The sequence below is a fragment of the Megalobrama amblycephala genome, linkage group LG11 (genome assembly GCF_018812025.1).
Source record: "Megalobrama amblycephala isolate DHTTF-2021 linkage group LG11, ASM1881202v1, whole genome shotgun sequence".
NCBI lineage: Eukaryota > Metazoa > Chordata > Actinopteri > Cypriniformes > Xenocyprididae > Megalobrama > Megalobrama amblycephala.
Window position 1 is genome coordinate 24,638,929 of NC_063054.1, and position 17,985 is coordinate 24,656,913.

Here is a 17,985-nt window from a genome sequence, read left to right on the forward strand (position 1 = left end):
AACATTTTAAAAAGTTTTATTTTGTCATTGTTACTTCAGCAAATGTTTATTTGCAAACTTGACAAAATTGGTCCAGCATATTAAAAATTTATATTTGCCTTCAGTTCATTGTAGAATAAAGCCATGGACAGAGCAAGTGCTCAGATCCCTCATTCAGTACCAATTTAAAAAAAAAACAACTAATAAACATACTTGAACGTTTACATGTGCAAGCCTGAGGAAACCCAACATGATCTTACTCTCTGAACCACAAATGTACATCCATATATAGGCTTATGATTCTTGAACCTATATGGCCCATTAGAGGGACTATTCATTTTCTTTTATCTTGATAAAATGATTTCATGGTAGAACTTCAAGATTGATGATGGTTAGGTCTTCACAACAGACTAAATGCCCTGGGAATATGTATAATTATGTCATAAAGCGACATCTTGAGAACTTTTTTCCTGCAAAATTTAGGGTGGCAATTCCCAGCAGCAGATGCAAATGATCCAGAGTACATTAAAACGACTCACCCTCTGTGACAAAGGCACTAGTTTAATTTAATTTTGGCTAAGAACTTTTACTGGTATTCGCCAGGTCCTATGACACCCATTTAGTTTAATTCGTTTTAAGCAACATTACAACATGCACACACTGAAGTAACTTGCTTGACACTATAAAAAAGGACAAACATGGCACAGAGCAAGATTAAGAGAGAAAAACTGGTCATTAAAAGCATCAGAAAGATGTTTTCATCTGATCAGATCATCTGTCCTTTGGTGATGTCTTCTCCCCTTTTAGAGCACAAACTGACATGTGTCGACCCCTGATTGTATATGTGATCCGTGGCAGGGATGAGATGGGATAGGGTTTGGGGGATTTGTTGAGCCTCCTGCCTCCTATCCACGGCAGATGATGGGACACACAAGAGCATCCAAACTAGCAGCAACCTGACTTGCTCTCAGCAGGCACTGTTTGTTGGTCCAGTTTAATCTTGTCACCGTTGTTTTCTTCATATGGAAGACCTTTATCATTGAGAAGGATGTTCTCCACCAAGAACCGGGCAGCCTCATCAACATTGATGTTCTCCTGCAGTGAACAAAGTCAAATGTTAAAGGTGCCGTAGAATTAAAAATTGAATTTATCTTGGCATAGTTAAATAACAAGAGTTCAGTACATGGAAATGACATACAGTGAGTCTCAAACACCATTGTTTCCTCCTTCTTATATAAATCTCATTTGTTTAAAAGACCTCCGACGAACAGGTGAATCTCAACATAACACCGACTGTTACGTAACAGTCGGGATCATTAATATGTACGCCCCCAATATTTGCATATGCCATGTTCAAGGCATTACACAAGGGCAGGATGTCTGGATGTGCACAGCTGAATCATCAGACTAGGTAAGCAAGCAAGAACAACAGCGAAAAATGGCAGATGGAGCAATAATAACTGACATGATCCATGATATCATGATATTTTTAGTAATATTTGTAAATTGCCTTTCTGAATGTTTCATTAGCATGTTGCTAATGTACTGTTAAATGTGGTTAAAGTTACCATCGTTTCTTACTGTATTCACGGAGACAAGACTTGTTATTTTCATTTTTTAAACACTTGCAGTCTGTATAAATCTCTCCAACAGTGTGTAATGTTAGCTTTAGCCATGGAGCACCAAACTCATTCAGAATCACAGGTAAACATCCAAATAAATACAATACTTACGCGATTAGACATGTTGCATGATGAACACTTTGTAAAGATCCATTTTGAAGGTTATATTAGCTGTGTAAACTTTGTTTATGCACTGTTTAAGGCAAGCGCGAGCTCCGTGGGCGGGGAGCGTGAGCATTTAAAGGGGCCGCAGCCTAAATCGGCTCATATTTAATGATGCCCCAAAATAGGCAGTTAAAAAAATTAATTTAAAAAAAATCTATGGATTATTTTGAGCTGAAACTTCACAGACACATTCAGGGGATGCCTTAGACTTATATTACATCTTTTAAAAAGACGTTATACGGCACCTTTAAAGGGATAGTTCACCCAGAAATCATTTCAAACCTGTATGACTTACTTTCTTCTGCAGAACACAAAATAAGATCTCGTTCTTGAACTGTTTTTGAATACAGTGAAAGTCAATTGGGTCCAAACGCCAACAGACCTCAGTGACTTTCATTGTATCGACAAAAACAACATTGAGACATTCTTCAAAGTATCTTATTTTGTGTTCTGCAGAAGAAAGAAAGTCATACAGGTTTAGAATGACATTAAATTCTGCATTCATATTCTGACTTTCCAGAATATTTAGATCATTTACAGAACGGTCAATAGACATAACTTGTTAAGTAAAGCTGAGAGCGTGGTGAAGCTTCAAGAGGTACTTCAGCATGAAGCTGGATTGATGGTACCCGCCTACACAACTTCTCATCACTCTTTCGAGACACTTCACTCTTTCCATTTACATCCCTCTATGCCTAAGTAGTCTGTGGCTTCAAAGCTAGAAAATGTGAGACTGATTTGAGGGAAAGGGCAGAAAACAGAAAGGTTAAACCAAAGCCAACCAATGCGTATTTGTCATTCACCCAGAGTACCGAGTAAAATAAAGGTGGCACGGCCATGCCATTCCCATTCATAATTGTCATTTGTACAAAAAAGGGAGGAAAGGCGTAAAAACAAAATACACATGCGGCCCACTGGGAGAGGAGCAATAGAAAAAAGACGGAGATGGAAACATTCTCTATGGACCAGTCAGCACAGAGGCTTGATTGAACACAAGGAGGGCCTGATAGATGAGAGAAGACACATTCACCACACATGCACGTGCACACGGACACACACATACATATACACACGACAGGTGCCAGAGCTCCCTGCCAGACATCTGTGTGCTTGAGTCCCTAATGGAGAGATCTATTTCAGAAACATGTGCTTATGCAGACTGACTGATGAGACACCTTCTGTTAAACAGTTAAGACCAGACAACGCTACAGACAGAAACTGAACAAACACTTTTTAAATAGCAAGACACAGTCAAGATATTTAAGGCCAAATCATGTGACTTAAAAATGCATTTCAAGGGGTACAATTTAACAGGGTGTTAAATACCTACACAATCACACACTCTTCAAGACACTGTATTACCCAAGATTAACAAACAGGCATTTTCTTCTCCTCCTCCTCCTCTCTGTTCGTCTTCCTTCTCTCCCCCCCAGACTATTTCTCTTTAGCCAACTTAATTTACCCAGATCCACCCAGCATCCCTCAAATGTGTGCGCAGGAAATAAAGAAGATTAATTTGCAAAATACATCAAAGAAACTGCTGATGTAAGACTATAAACACACATATTTTGTTCCCTTTGCTCGTGCAGTGTTTTCAAGATTCAGCTGATGGTGTAAAATATGCGACTATGAATGTTGTTCAGGAATGACATCCATTTGTAATAAAAACCATCTGAGAGTCAGCATACTGCAGGCACTAAGAAAACATCCTTTATCTAGACGACTTCCATGATATAAGCACAATGGCATAAATAATAGTAACATACAGTACTGTGCAAAAGTCTTAGGCACGTCAGTATTTTCACCCCCCAAAAAAGGTTTTAAGCCAGTTATTTATATCTTTTGCTGTAGTGTGTCAATAGGAAACATCCGTTCACATTTCCAAACATTCATTTTGCCATTAATTGTAATAATCCAGTGAGATTTTTGAATACACAATAAGACTGATAACAGCCGGTGCTCCACATGGAGATCAGAGCTCACCATCATCAAATCCGTCTGTGATTACATGAAGAAACATATGAAACTGAGACAAACTAAATCCAGAAGAACTGTGGCCGTGTCTCCAAGAGATTTTGAAAAATGATGCCCAAGTGTACCTGGACAAGAGCTGTTTTAAATGCAAAGGGTGGTCACACAAAATATTGTTTCGATTTAGTTAATACAAGTTAATTGATAAATAAAATCTATTTATAACAGTATTTTTTAAAAAACATCCTCACTTTACAGCATTTTTACACAAGTGCCTAAAACTCTTCACAGTACTGTATCTTTGCAGGCAGGTTTCTTCAAGCATCTTAGAGACGGCCACAGTTCTCCTGGATTTGGTTTGTCTCAGTTTCATCTGTTTCTTCATGTAATCAATCACAGATGGATTCGATGATGGTGAGATCAGATCACTGTGTGGAGCACCGGCTGTTGTCAGACTCCTTGTGTATTCAAAAATCTCACTGGATTATTACAATTAATGGCAAAATGAATGTTTGGAAATGTGAACGGATATTTCCTATTGACACACTACAGCAAAAGATATAAATAACTGGCTTAAAACCTTTTTTGGGGGGTGAAAATACTGACGTGCCTAAGACTTTTGCACAGTACTGTACATAAATTTATAAAATATAATAAATCTTTTTGTGATGTCAAAATTTTCAGCTGCTATTTCTCCAGTCTTCAGAAATCATCCAAATATGCGAATTTGGTGCTCAAGAAACATTTCTTATTATTATTACACTTGAAAATGATTGTGCTTCTTAAAATTTGTGTGGAAACAGCGGAGACAGATGTTATTTTGATTAAAGATTACAAGGGCACATGAATTTAAAAAAAAAATAATGATATGATAAATAATTTATAATAAACAGAAGTAAGAGAATTGTCTATTTTGATTTCATGGCGACTTTAATGAGTCGAAACTTTTGAACAATAATGTGAATTTAAAAACTAAAAAACAAAATAAATTAAAAAAAAAAAAATGAAAATCGATATATAACGAAAATCAATATTGCACTGGTCATAAAAGGCAATATCAGTCAATTTGACAAAGTTATGTCCAATGTACCAAACACTGTTCCACTTTCACCATTTTAAATCAGTGGGCAAAGTTTCAGTACTTGGTAAGCGGAGAAAAAATTTCTTCCTTAAAAATCCCATACATTCTGCTGCTTCACGTGATGCGCCGCACATTGCACATTTGACATATGTCTGGTGATTCAAGCATGAGGAGTGGCTAATGTTCTTAAGACTGCTGCAGTGGTGCTGTTTTGGCCCTAATACCATGGAGAATGTCAGCCATCTTAAATACTTGATCTAATATGGCAGCTTTCATGGTCGTCTGAGCAGATTAGAGAGGAAAGGTGTAGTAAGAAGCTTCTATTCTTAGCAAAAATGTTTCGTGACAAGTTCTCCTTCATTTTGACCTAATACAAACAAACATTTAAGTGGCTAAGTGAACACAGAATGAGTTTATATTACCTTAGCTGATGTTTCAAACCATCCCAAAAACCCAGCCTCCTTGCAGAAGTTGTCCATAAGCAAGGAATTGTTGGATCCATCTTTCTTCTGGTCACATTTATTGGCCAGAAGGACAGAAGGGATGGGATTGCCATTGGCCAGTTTCACCTTGCTGTCCAAATCGTGCTTCCATTTTGAAACGGCCTCAAATGTAGAGCCTCGAGTAATGTCAAACACAACAAACGCACCCACTGCCTCCTTATAATAAACTCTGGTCATGTTCCCAAACCGCTCTTGACCTAAACAGGAGAGAAAGCAAAACAATAAAAGCAAAATTAGTTTGAGTCATACAGAGGTAAAAAATAAATACATATATAAAAAATTATGCAGTCACAGCTATTAAACCAAATTACAAGGGCTGTAAATGTACTGCTATAAAAAAAAAAATCATTTTAAAATAAAAAATAATTAAATAAGGGAAGATTTTTTTCACTAATTATTTATCAAATTAATCAACATTAAATAATATATAATTTAAAAATATGATTTAATAAACAAATGATTGCAAAATGGATTGCTGTAGGCCAGTGACTGGCTTATGTTCAATAATATGGAAATAAAGAAAACAATATTGACATCTTATCATTTTTGTCTGCTACAATTCATAAATTATCTTGAATATCTTCATGTGTGTGGGGGAGAGGGGTTCTCAAAAAGAAAATGATTACATGATATTATCAATATTTGCTAAGTTTTAATTCAACCAATTTAAATTCAGTTTAATTTCCTACCACGTTCCATATTTATATATTTTATAAATAAAAGCACTGCAATGCTGCACTCAATAGTGTTCCAGCCCAGAGAACATAAATTCTGAGTAAGTCTGGACACAATCATTCTCACATGTGCTGCTCTGTCTCATAGTTCATCTTGCCTGGGGAGGGATAAAGCTCGGCACAGCGCAAAGTCTTCGAAAGCTAGATGGACAGAAAAAAAGAAGAGTGGAGCACAAGATTCGCCCAGCGGTAGTTGCTAATAACACATCAAAGAACTGACTCAGTGCACACACACCCCTCTCATATCCCTCTCACCTAAATTCACCACACTCACTTTGTCATTCCATTTACTGCCTTGATATGTAAAAACCAAGAGAATACACTAAGCTATTATATTCATGTATTCATTTTGAATGTACAAAATACTACCTGTTACAGAAGAGATGAAACTGAAAATTAAGAATGGAATAAAAAAGGAATATGTTTTGTATATATATATATATATATATATATATATATATATATATATATATATTGTGGCAGGGTGAAGAAACACACGACAAGTGGGTTGCGGTGAAAGTCCCCGGAGGGTGGATTTTATTAGGAAAACCCAATTTAGGTAGTGCAGTAAGGTGACGTGCTGTTCCTTCAATCTCCGTGGCTGTGAGAAGGAGTGCCGTGGGTGCTCCTGTGGTTGGGCAGACGGGTCACACGCTTGACTCTGGCAAAGGGAGAACAGACAAAGGTTAGCTGCACGTCTCTTGGAGAGTAGTTCTCACCATACAGCCAGTGTGTGCCGCTTTTATAGGGAGCAGCAGATTTGGAACACCTGTGACCGATCTGCTGGTCATGAGGGTGAACAGGTGATTCCTCTTTGTTCCCAGGGCGACGCTGATGAGTGCCCGGGACACGCGTCACACTCCCCCTCCCTAAGCGTCGTCCTGGTCCTGTGCAAAATGGGGAGAACAAGGGTGGGTGGGAGGTGATACCTGACAGACCCGCGAAAGCTGCCCACGTTCGAGAGAGTCCGTCCGCGTTGGCATTGGCCGTCCCCGCCCGGTGTCGTACGGTGAAGTGGAAATCCTGGAGCGCCAGGAACCACCGAGTCACCCGGGCATTGGTGTCTTTTGCCCGGGCCATCCACTGTAACGGGGCGTGGTCTGTGACGAGGGTGAAGTGGCGTCCTAGCAGGTAGTACCTGAGCTCCAGGACAGCCCACTTGACGGCCAACGCTTCCTTCTCTACCGTGGCGTAACGTCGTTCGGCAGGGGTCAGCTTTCGGCTGATGTATACCACTGGGTGTTCCTCCCCGTCCACAACCTGGGAAAGGACAGCTCCCATCCCGGCATCGGAGGCGTCCGTCTGCAAAAGGAAGGGACAGTTAAAGTCGGGGGCCCGCAGCACGGGCTCGGTGGTCAGCGCTGTCTTTACTTGCTGAAACGCTCGATCCTCTTCTGGTCCCCAGCGCACTACTTCTGGCTGTCCCTTCCTAGTTAGGTCTGTCAGGGGTGCAGCTATGGAGGAGAAGTTGGGAATAAAACAGCGGTAATAGCCTGCCAACCCCAAGAATGCCCGTACCTGAGTTTTAGAGGTTGGTTGTGGTGCTGAGAGGATTGCAGCTACTTTTTCTTCTTGTGGCCGGATAGTCCCTCGACCGACCCGGTATCCCAGGTACCGGGCTTCTGATAAGGCGAGGTGGCATTTGCGGGGGTTGGCAGTCAGTCCAGCCCGTCGTAGCTCCAACAGCACCCTCCGGAGCCGCTCGAGATGGCTCTCCCAAGTCTCCGAGTGTATGACGACATCGTCCAGGTATGCCGCCGCGTAAGTCTGGTGGGGCCGCAGTAAGATGTCCATGAGTCGCTGGAATGTAGCTGGAGCCCCGTGCAGCCCGAAGGGGAGAACCCGGTAATGCCAGTGGCCACTGGGCGTTGAGAAGGCGGTCTTGGCTTTGGCCTCTTCGGTCAATGGCACCTGCCAGTACCCTTTTGTTAAGTCGAGGGTGGAAATGAACCGGGCTCTCCCTAAGCGGTCCAGTAACTCATCGACGCGGGGCATGGGGTAGCCATCGAACTCAGAGACTTCGTTTAGGCGGCGAAAGTCATTACAGAACCGGAGAGTGCCATCGGGCTTTGGGACCATGACGATTGGGCTGGACCAGGGGCTGCGCGATGGTTCAATAACTCCCAACTTCAACATCTCCTGCACCTCTTTTTCGATTGCGTGTCGCCGAGCCTCAGGCACACGATAGGGCCGCTGCCGCACCACTACCCCTGGTGGAGTCCGGATGTCATGCTGTAGGATGGTTGTTTGCCCGGGCGTGGGGCAGAACACATCAGAAAACTGACTGACCAGATGTTGCAGATCGGTCTTCTGGGCAGCCGAGAGGTGGGGGCTAACATCAACAACCACGGGGGTCACGTTGGCAAGGGCAGAGAGCTGGTCTCGTGTTCCGATCCAGCGCTTCAGGAGATTCACATGATACAGCTGCTCCTCTCTCCGACGGCCAGGTTGGCGGACCCTGTAGGTGACGGGACCCACCCTCTCGATCACCGTGTATGGTCCCTGCCAGGAAGCGAGGAATTTGCAGGCCGAGGTGGGTACCAGAACCATCACGTGGTCGCCTGGGTTGAACTCCCGCGGTTGGGCTGCCCGATTGAAGTGTCGCTGCTGGGCTTGCTGGGCTTTCGTCAGGTGCTCCCGGACTAACGGCATTACTCTGTCGACCCTTTCCCTCATGGCACGGACGTGTTCAATGGTCGAGCGGTGAGCCGTTGTGGGCTGATGTTCCCAGGCCTCTCTAGCCACGTCAAGGAGGCCTCGCGGTTGGCGGCCGAACAGTAGCTCAAATGGGGTGAAGCCAGTGGACGCCTGCGGCACTTCTCGGATGCCGAATAGCACATACGGGATCATCTGGTCCCAGTCCCGCCGATCTTCGGCGGCCACTCGGCGGAGCATCTGTTTGAGCGTCTGGTTAAACCGCTCGACCAATCCGTCCGTTTGGGGGTGGTAGACTGAAGTTCGGAGCTGTTTCACCTTTAGGAGACGGCAGAGTTCGGCCATCAGCCGGGACATGAACGGCGTGCCCTGGTCAGTCAGTATCTCTGCAGGTATGCCGACCCGACTGCAAAGGAGAAATAGCTCCTGAGCTATGGCTTTGGCCGTGGCTTTGCGAAGTGGGATGGCTTCGGGGTACCGGGTGGCATAATCCACGATGACGAGGATGTGTTCGTGCCCCCTGGCGGATTTCGGCAGCGGCCCTACGAGATCCATCCCGACTCGCTCGAAGGGCACCTCAATGATGGGCAACGGTATGAGCGGACTGGGGGGAGGAGTTTGGGGCGAAGTTCGTTGGCAGGTGGAACACGCCTGGCAAAATCTTTTCACCTCAGCTTCCAGTCCCGGCCAGTGAAAACGATCCCTGATTCTCTGCGCTGTGTTTTGAGCCCCCAGGTGGCCAGCCATCGGGTGAGCGTGAGCAAGTTCCAGGATCACTGCCGTTTTCGTACGCGGGACTACTAAGAGTGGTTTTTCCTCCCCCCTCCGTGGCGCAACGCAGTATAGCAGGCCGTTTCGGACGACGAAGTGAGGGGTCGGATGGGGAGGCGGCCGTACTTCTTTTCCATCTATCTCTCTCACCTGGCCCCAACAATGCTTGAGGCGATCGTCTTCTAGCTGTTCTTTGGCGAACGCGGCCCCCCCCGTCACCTGTTGGAACAGATCATAGAAGAGATTAGAGTTACGGGGGGTGGACTCACCATCTCGTGCACTGTCAGAGGTCAGCAGCGCAGGGCAGCGCGGAGAGGGCCGCTTCGGTCGTCGGCGGCGGCGGTTCCCGGCTTGTCTATCCGGCTGGGTGGCGGCGGAGAGCAGCGGCTCAAAGCCTGGCCAATCTCGGCCGAGCAGCACTGGCACGGGGAGCTCCTTAACGATGCCCACCTCCACTGGCCAAGTCCCTTGCGACGCCGAGATGTTCACCCGTCGTGTGGGCACGTAGTGAGTGTCGCCATGAACACAGGTGATAGGAAGGAGGGTCTTGGACTCAGTGCGTGGCGGCAGAACTGAAGGTTGCACTAGGCTGACCGCACTGCCAGAGTCGAGGAGGGCTTGGAAGGGGCGGCCATTCAGCTTCACCTCCGCTCGCGGCGCCGCTTTTGATGGGGCGCGGTGTACTGCGCAGCCTGCCAGCCATGCTCGCGGGGGCTCCGTAGGCATAGGTTCGTCGCGGGGCTCAGGAACCGCCGGCCTGCTTACTGCGCGCGTGGCGCCCTCCGGCGTGCGTCGCTCCTGGACCACCCTCCGGGGAAAAGGCGGCGCCCTCTCCCCAGCCTCTCGGTGTTGGGCGGCCTCCGCCAGCTCGATGGCCTCGACAAGCTCTGTGACGCTCTGGGGGTTCCGCATGCCAGCCGCCTGCCTGAGTGGTCGGGGAAGGGTACGGAGGAGTTTATCTATTATTACCCGCTCGGCGACCTGAGCCGCGGTAGGGTTGGTGGACAACAACCAGTGGTGAGCGAGACGTGTGAGCTCGGCAGCTTGGGCACGCGCCGGCACCCGGCTTCGGTATTCCCAATCGTGGAAACGTTGTGCCGCACATATTGGGGAAAGGCCCACGCGCCCCAAGATCTCTCTTTTGAGCTCATCATATGACGCTGCCAGGGTTGGGTCCATCATGAAATATGCACGCTGTGCCTCGCCAGTGAGCAGGGGAGCCAGTATCCGTGCCCAGTCCTCAGGTGGCCAGACTTCCCGGGCGGCGATGGCTTCAAACATTTGTAGAAAGTTCTCTACGTCGTCGTTCGCCGTCATCTTAGGCAGGAGTTGAGTGGCCTGTACTCGGGGGTCTGGCAACGGAACCTGTTGGGCGGCGGCTCCACGGAGCGCAGAGAGCTCCCGTTCGGTTTCCCCTTGCCGCGCAGCCATGTGCTCCATGATTTGCTGCTGCCGGATGCTCACCTCGGTTAAATGCTTCAGCAGCTCTTCCATGCTGAAAGAGGGAGGGAGGGCAGCCGCCTGGGAGAGGGAAAAAAAAACAGGAAAAAAGTGATTTTCTTTTTTTTTTTTTTTTTTTTTTTTTTTTTTTTTTTTTTTTGCGGTGAAGTGTCTGTGTTTCTTCAGTGGGCTGCCCGCATTCTCCACCACTGTGGCAGGGTGAAGAAACACACGACAAGTGGGTTGCGGTGAAAGTCCCCGGAGGGTGGATTTTATTAGGAAAACCCAATTTAGGTAGTGCAGTAAGGTGACGTGCTGTTCCTTCAATCTCCGTGGCTGTGAGAAGGAGTGCCGTGGGTGCTCCTGTGGTTGGGCAGACGGGTCACACGCTTGACTCTGGCAAAGGGAGAACAGACAAAGGTTAGCTGCACGTCTCTTGGAGAGTAGTTCTCACCATACAGCCAGTGTGTGCCGCTTTTATAGGGAGCAGCAGATTTGGAACACCTGTGACCGATCTGCTGGTCATGAGGGTGAACAGGTGATTCCTCTTTGTTCCCAGGGCGACGCTGATGAGTGCCCGGGACACGCGTCACAATATATATATATATATATATATATATATATATATATTATACAGAGCTGGGTAGATTACTTATGAATTGTAATACTGTTACAATACTCTTAGATTACACATTTTTGGTAATGTAATCTGACTACTTTTGCATTACATTTAGATTACTTTAGAGCTAACCCTTATTTGTCACATATATTGTAGGATAATCTTGTACTATTTTGACAGATACAAAGAAAAAATATTTCCCAAAAATATATTCTATTCACCAACAAGAGCCTCAACAGATTCTTTTTAAAGTGCAATGAATGGCCAGTTAATACTTCAAAATACTAACATTAATGTACCTGTTAGTGTTTGCTGATAGTAACACTGAATAAAACAAAATCACATCTTATGATTTGAAAACTTATTTACTTAAAATTAAATTTTAAAGTAAATTTAGAGAACAGCAACATTACAAAAACAAATATTGAAAAACATGAAATTCACAACAATATCACTGCTACATAAAATATTTCATCCATATTTCATATATTATTATTATTATTATTATTATTATATTATTTCATTTATATTTTATGTATATTCATCTATATTTCCCCCTCACCGCCAGGAAAACTTGAAGAATCACGAACGTATATAAGCGGCAAGTATTTTACTCTAATTACAAGTACATGATTTTTGGAATCTGATTACGTAATCCAGATTACATGTAATCCGTTACTACCCAGCTTTATATTATATATATATATATATATATATATATATATATATATATATATATATATATATATATATATATATATATGAGAGAGAGAGAGAGAGAACGAGAGAGAGAGAGAGAGAGAGAGAGAGAGAGAGAGAGAGAGAGAGAGAGAGAGAGAAAAGAGTTCAAATCGATAAATGCCACATTTAAAAAAAAAAAGAAATGAACTGACTCCCGTGTGTTATTCTCCACTTAATACACAGCTCTGTGGAATACTTGATTCTGATTGGTCAATCGCGCCATTCCCAGATAACAACCACTAAAGACAGATAACACAGGCTCATCTGGGTAGCTAAAGTCTGCAGCGCTATACGCTTGCTAGGAACGGTTTTTCCTCCTGGAAGTTTTGCGTTTGGTGAGCTAATAAAAAAATTAAAATGCAGTCAAATCAATATTTTGTGTACAGTTATTTAATAATGTCATCTGGTATCGCGGACTCGCTCTCGTTTCATTCAAACGCAGCTGCTGCCATTTTGCGACTAGTGTTTTGCTCACTGTAATGGATTATAAGACAACAAACAGGTACGATTTTAAATCAGTTTCATCTCAGATCAATATCTCTTATTCCCATAATTATTTATGTGGCGAAATGCCATGTAATATGTGGTATGACTGTACCGTATCTCTTAAATATCAGTCTAGTTTGAACTTGCCGATATTGTTCAGTCAAGGTATCGCAAGTTCACGTTTTACAAGCACCCTTGTTGTTTGTGTACACAACCTGATAAGTACGTTTTAGCAAATCAGCGCAGTTTACAGGTCAGGTGACAAGGCTAGTCACTTCGAAAAGACATGCTAGCTGAGGGGAGTTTCATCAAAGCTGACTAAAATAATAGAGGATTTATAATTTCGACTCCTGCAACTCCACACACGTCTTACATTCTGAAACCTTGTTTGTCCTTTTGCGTTTGTGTGTGTGTGTGTGTGTGTGTGTGTGTGTGTGCACGTGTGTTTTAAATGCAATTACAAAGCAATTACTTAGTTTTGTTTAACTCTGAAACATGAACAGAGTTCTCTGCTTTTGCTAAAAAACAAACTTTAAATATATAGGCCATAAAAAAAATACTTTCAATGAACTTTAATTTTGTAAGTTACCTGTATTTTTTTTAGTTATTATTAATTAATCAAAACAACCCAACTGCAGTTTGATTGATATTACTTGGAATTACTTGGAATAAAAAATGAGAATAAAAAGTTATCTTTTTTTGCAAATGCCGAAGAGATCAGTGAAATTTCATGGCATCAACACATCTCAAAAAAGTTGGGACAAGGCCATGGCATCCCCTCTTCTTTTTATAACAGTCTGCAAACGTCTGGGGACTGAGGAGACAAGTTGGTCAAGTTTAGGAATAGGAATGTTGTCCATGCATTCTTGTCTAATACAGGCTTCTAGTTGCTCAACTGTCTTAGGTCTTCTTTGTCGCATCTTCCTCTTTATGAAGTGCCAAATGTTTTCTATGGGTGAAAGATCTGGACTGCAGGCTGGCCATTTCAGTACCCGGATCCTTCTTCTACGCAGCCATGATGTTGTAATTGATGCAGTATGTGGTCTGGCATTGTCATGTTGGAAAATGCAAGGTTGGGAGCATATGTTGTTCTAGAACTTGGATATACCTTTCAGCATTGATGGTGCCTTTCCAGATGTGCAAGCTGCCCATGCCACACGCACTCATGCAACCCCATACTATCAGAGATGCAGGCTTCTGAACTGAGCGCTGCACTTCTGGATCATGTTTAGATATGGCTTCTTTTTTGACCTATAGAGTTTTAGCCGGCAACGGTGACTGGCACGGTGGATTGTGTTCACCGACAATGTTTTCTGGAAGTATTCCTGAGCCCATATTGTGATTTCCATTACAGTAGCATTCCTGTATGTGATGCAGTGCCGTCTAAGGGCCCGAAGATCACGGGCATCCAGTATGGTTTTCCGGCCTTGACCCTTACGCACAGAGGTTGTTCCAGATTCTCTGAATCTTTGGATGATATTTTGGATGATTGGATACAATTTTTCTCTGAGAAACTCCTTTCTGATATTGCTCCACTATTTTTCGCCGCAGCATTGGGGGAATTGGTGATCCTCTGCCCATCTTGACTTCTGAGAGACACTGCCACTCTGAGAGGCTCTTTTTATACCCAATCATGTTGCCAATTGACCTCATAAGCTGCAAATTGGTCCTCCAGCTGTTCCTTATATATACACATTTAACTTTTCCGGCCTCTTATTGCTACCTGTCCTAACTTTTTTGGAATGTGTAGCTCTCATGAAATCCAAAATGAGCCAATATTTGGCATGATATTTCAAAATGTCTCACTTATATATATATATATATATATATATTTATTATTTTTTTTTTTTTTTAAACATATTGAGTGCATTATTAAATCCCTAAACCCAATCCTTATAAATTGGCATCAAAATCATTAAGACAATTTAACACAGGCTAAACAGGTAGGCCTATATTTTTAGCAGTATAAAAACTCATTTTTTTTCACAACTGAGATGTGAATATCCAACATCAAGCCACCTAGACAGGCAGACCCCTCAGAATCAAATCAGTAACTTGTGACAATGTGCTGTTTCCCATAGGAACGAAAAGACTTCAGAGCAGCTTCAAGTGTCTAGAAAGCTCTAGTGTCTAGTTTATGCCGCAGTTAAGCCAGAGCCCAAACCACTCTCTCAGATCAGAGTTCAGACAGAGGAAGACTGTGATCACGGGCCTATCTGTAATGCCTGACATTGCTTTGTTCTTCACTCTCTCCCTCTTTCTTCAGAGTGCGAGGGAAGCTGGGGAAGTGCAACGAGGCATCTTTGTTTGCTTGTGATGAGTGAGGTAGTAGATTTGCATATTTCGCCTCTATGCCAAGAGGCTGAAGGATATTGACATTTCTGTTTACAAATACCAATGAGTATGTTCAAAATTAACTTTAAAATTATACTTTAAATTTCTAGCTACTTTTGGGGGGCAATATCCCACTGTTTTTCCAAATATCACAGCTTATCGTCACAGCCTGTAATGGTTATTCAGAACAACAGCTTTTTTGTTGTTGTTGTTGATGTTTTTTAGAAATGTACAAGTTAGCAAGAAGTTAATATTGAGTAACTTACATTTACAGACTTATAATTTACAAACACAATATTACCAGTTACTGTTTATTTTTGCTACACCAAAAAAAAAAAGGCACGTATTTCAGAGCAACTCATGGCAGTAACGTTTTGTTCCTGAATGGATCATTGTTTTGCGTGAACCGGTAAAGTGATTCATTGACTTCCTTATAATGACAGTCGTTTGACTGAAGGAACTAGTGTTGTTAATGAGTCTCTGAAATATACATACCTCTAACGCACAAAGTGACAGTTTATTTATTACAATGTTCTAATAAACTGAAAATTATTTCAATAATTAAGAAATTGGCAAGTCTGACAGAATTAAATATAGTCCTGCATAAATTCATTGTTAACTTTACAGGTTTTTATTTACAGGTTTTTTTATTAATTTAAAGGCCCTTATCAGGCCTTTAGAATGTTCACAGGGGATTGTGTGGGCCGAATGGACTGGATTTTTCCAGGGCCAAATTTTAGTCCCAACAGTCCCTGCTCCCCAAGCGTTGCATTCAATACAGTAGGTTTGTACCGTATAGAATTTCAGATGTCTATATTTGGTTTCCAGTGATCAGCATTTAAACATGGAGCGTATTTCACCCCCCAACAGTCTCAGTTCCATTATCTTCGCTCGTTCAGCTACGCACTTCACACGCCAAAAGCTTCTAAGGTCTCTTGGCAGCTAATTGCTCTTGATTGCTGGTCTAAATTTAGACCATTTAACCTCAGGTGAACACACGGGAGGGCTGACACATAAGAAGACACAACCTAATTCTTGGATCCCAGTCCATTTTGGGCACACAGCCCAAATCTTATTAAAAAAAAAACTGCTCTGATGAATTAAAGATACTGAGTATCCAGAGAGACCAGACATAAACGAACTCATGAATGCATTTGGTGCTTTGGGCCAGCTGTCACAAAGCAAGAAGAACTGCTTTAGGTTCCAAGAAACAGCATGAGAAGGGCCAGAATCATTCTCTTGATCAATACTTTGCGCCACAATATGCCGTGCATGTTGCTGTGAACTGGCATTTTCTCCGAATTAATAGTTCTCAGTGTGTGCCGCTATTATAGCAAAATAGAAGACCAGTGAAGTTTGAGTGAGCAAGCGAACTGTACCTGAAGTGCTTCAGAGAGAGTCAGCTACTTATCGAAAAAGAAAAGGAGAATTGCTAGGAGAATAGTGTGAAAGCAGAGGCTTGGCGAGACATGAAAAGGCAAAATGGAGTAGTAAGCTCTTGTATTAACTGAGAAAAAGCCACAGTGTGATGTAATAGTTTCACAATGAAAGGTGCTTTCACTGGTCCATGGATCCCTGAGGGGTGTGTGAAATTACACTAAAATGAGGAAGCAGAGAAAAACATTTTCTGAGTTCATCTAGTTCGTGCAAATCTTTTCCTTTGATTATGAAAACAATTTGTTGTCAAGTTATGCTTGTTAAGGCTTTTACTTTCTGTAGATTGGGCCTAGGCCAGATCTGAGGACAAACCAATACTATATATATCCAATTGGATGGTTTGTCCTCAGATCGGGTGTTTTTCTTGCCTTCCTCATTTCAGTGTAATTTCACACACCCCTTTATGGACCCATGGACCAGTGCACCTTTCACTGTGAAACTATTACATTAATTTGAAATTACTTTTTGTATTTGTTTTATATTTATATATCCAGTTTCTTCTTTGCATGTAAAACTTAAAAGTAAAGTTGTACTTACAAGCAATTTTTTTTCTCTGTTAAACTTTTGAGTAAGCAGCAGTAACCAAGGAGGCAGAACTTAAAGTTTGTGCTATTCCTGTATTTGATCAAACCTTTACTACAGTACATTACAATTCATGATGATGATTACAATGGTTAACAAACCAGGGTTTGTTATGTAGGATAACCACTAAAAATCTGAATTTTGTTCTTTAATGAAAGGCCCTTTTTGACAGATAGGGTACAGCAATGGTGACTTCTTATTTTTTGTTATTTTTCTAGTGCTGCTGATCAATAATGTAGACGCTCCAAACTGTTCATGCCGGGAATGGAGAGTCAGGAACAACGTGTCAATAATTGTGCGGTGGGAGACCTTATTCTCCCCCCTGGAGAAGCAATGTCAAGAATCAATCTCCATTTATCACCTATCAATGGACTTGTCTTTACCCCTAACAAAAGAATCGATGGGACGTCGACCCGCCTGTAGCATGTGTAAATATAGCACACAAACTGACAGTTTCTCAACAGTAAAAAGGGACCCGAGGTAAACAAAAGCTTTGACTGCATGACGCCAATAGAGACGGGCTAATCAACATTTTGAGAGGTCAATAGTGGCTAATGATTTGCAATAAATATGATTAGCAATGAACTGTTTTGACAACACTGCATGAGTCTTGATGATAGTGAAGGTTTATTCAGTGGCTAGTTCTGATTGATGTTTCTGCTACTTCCTTTTAAAACCACAAAAAGTAGTACTGGCTTTACGAAATAGACTTCATCAGTCGAATGAGGGGTCATTGCATTCACATATTTAAAAAGATAAATTCAGTCAATCTCTAGGCAACTGATCTTTTCATTTCTAGGAAACAGCTTACAATATACTGGGTCACTAAAGTAGGAATATGCCAAATTTACACTCTCTATATTCA

The 17,985-nt window shown here is 42.7% G+C and overlaps 1 protein-coding gene across 1 annotated transcript in view; it reads right to left on the reverse strand.

Annotated features, from left to right (window-relative positions):
- rab32a (RAB32a, member RAS oncogene family) overlaps nt 1–17,985 on the reverse strand; it is a 26,333-nt gene continuing 8,348 nt past the window's right edge. Inside the window, exons 2-3 of the mRNA XM_048206913.1 lie at nt 5,241–5,518; nt 1–1,074 (exon numbers count right to left, since the gene is read on the reverse strand). Coding sequence (XP_048062870.1) covers nt 925–1,074; nt 5,241–5,518 — 428 coding nt within the window. The 3' untranslated portion in view covers nt 1–924. The remainder of the gene's footprint in view (nt 1,075–5,240; nt 5,519–17,985) is intronic.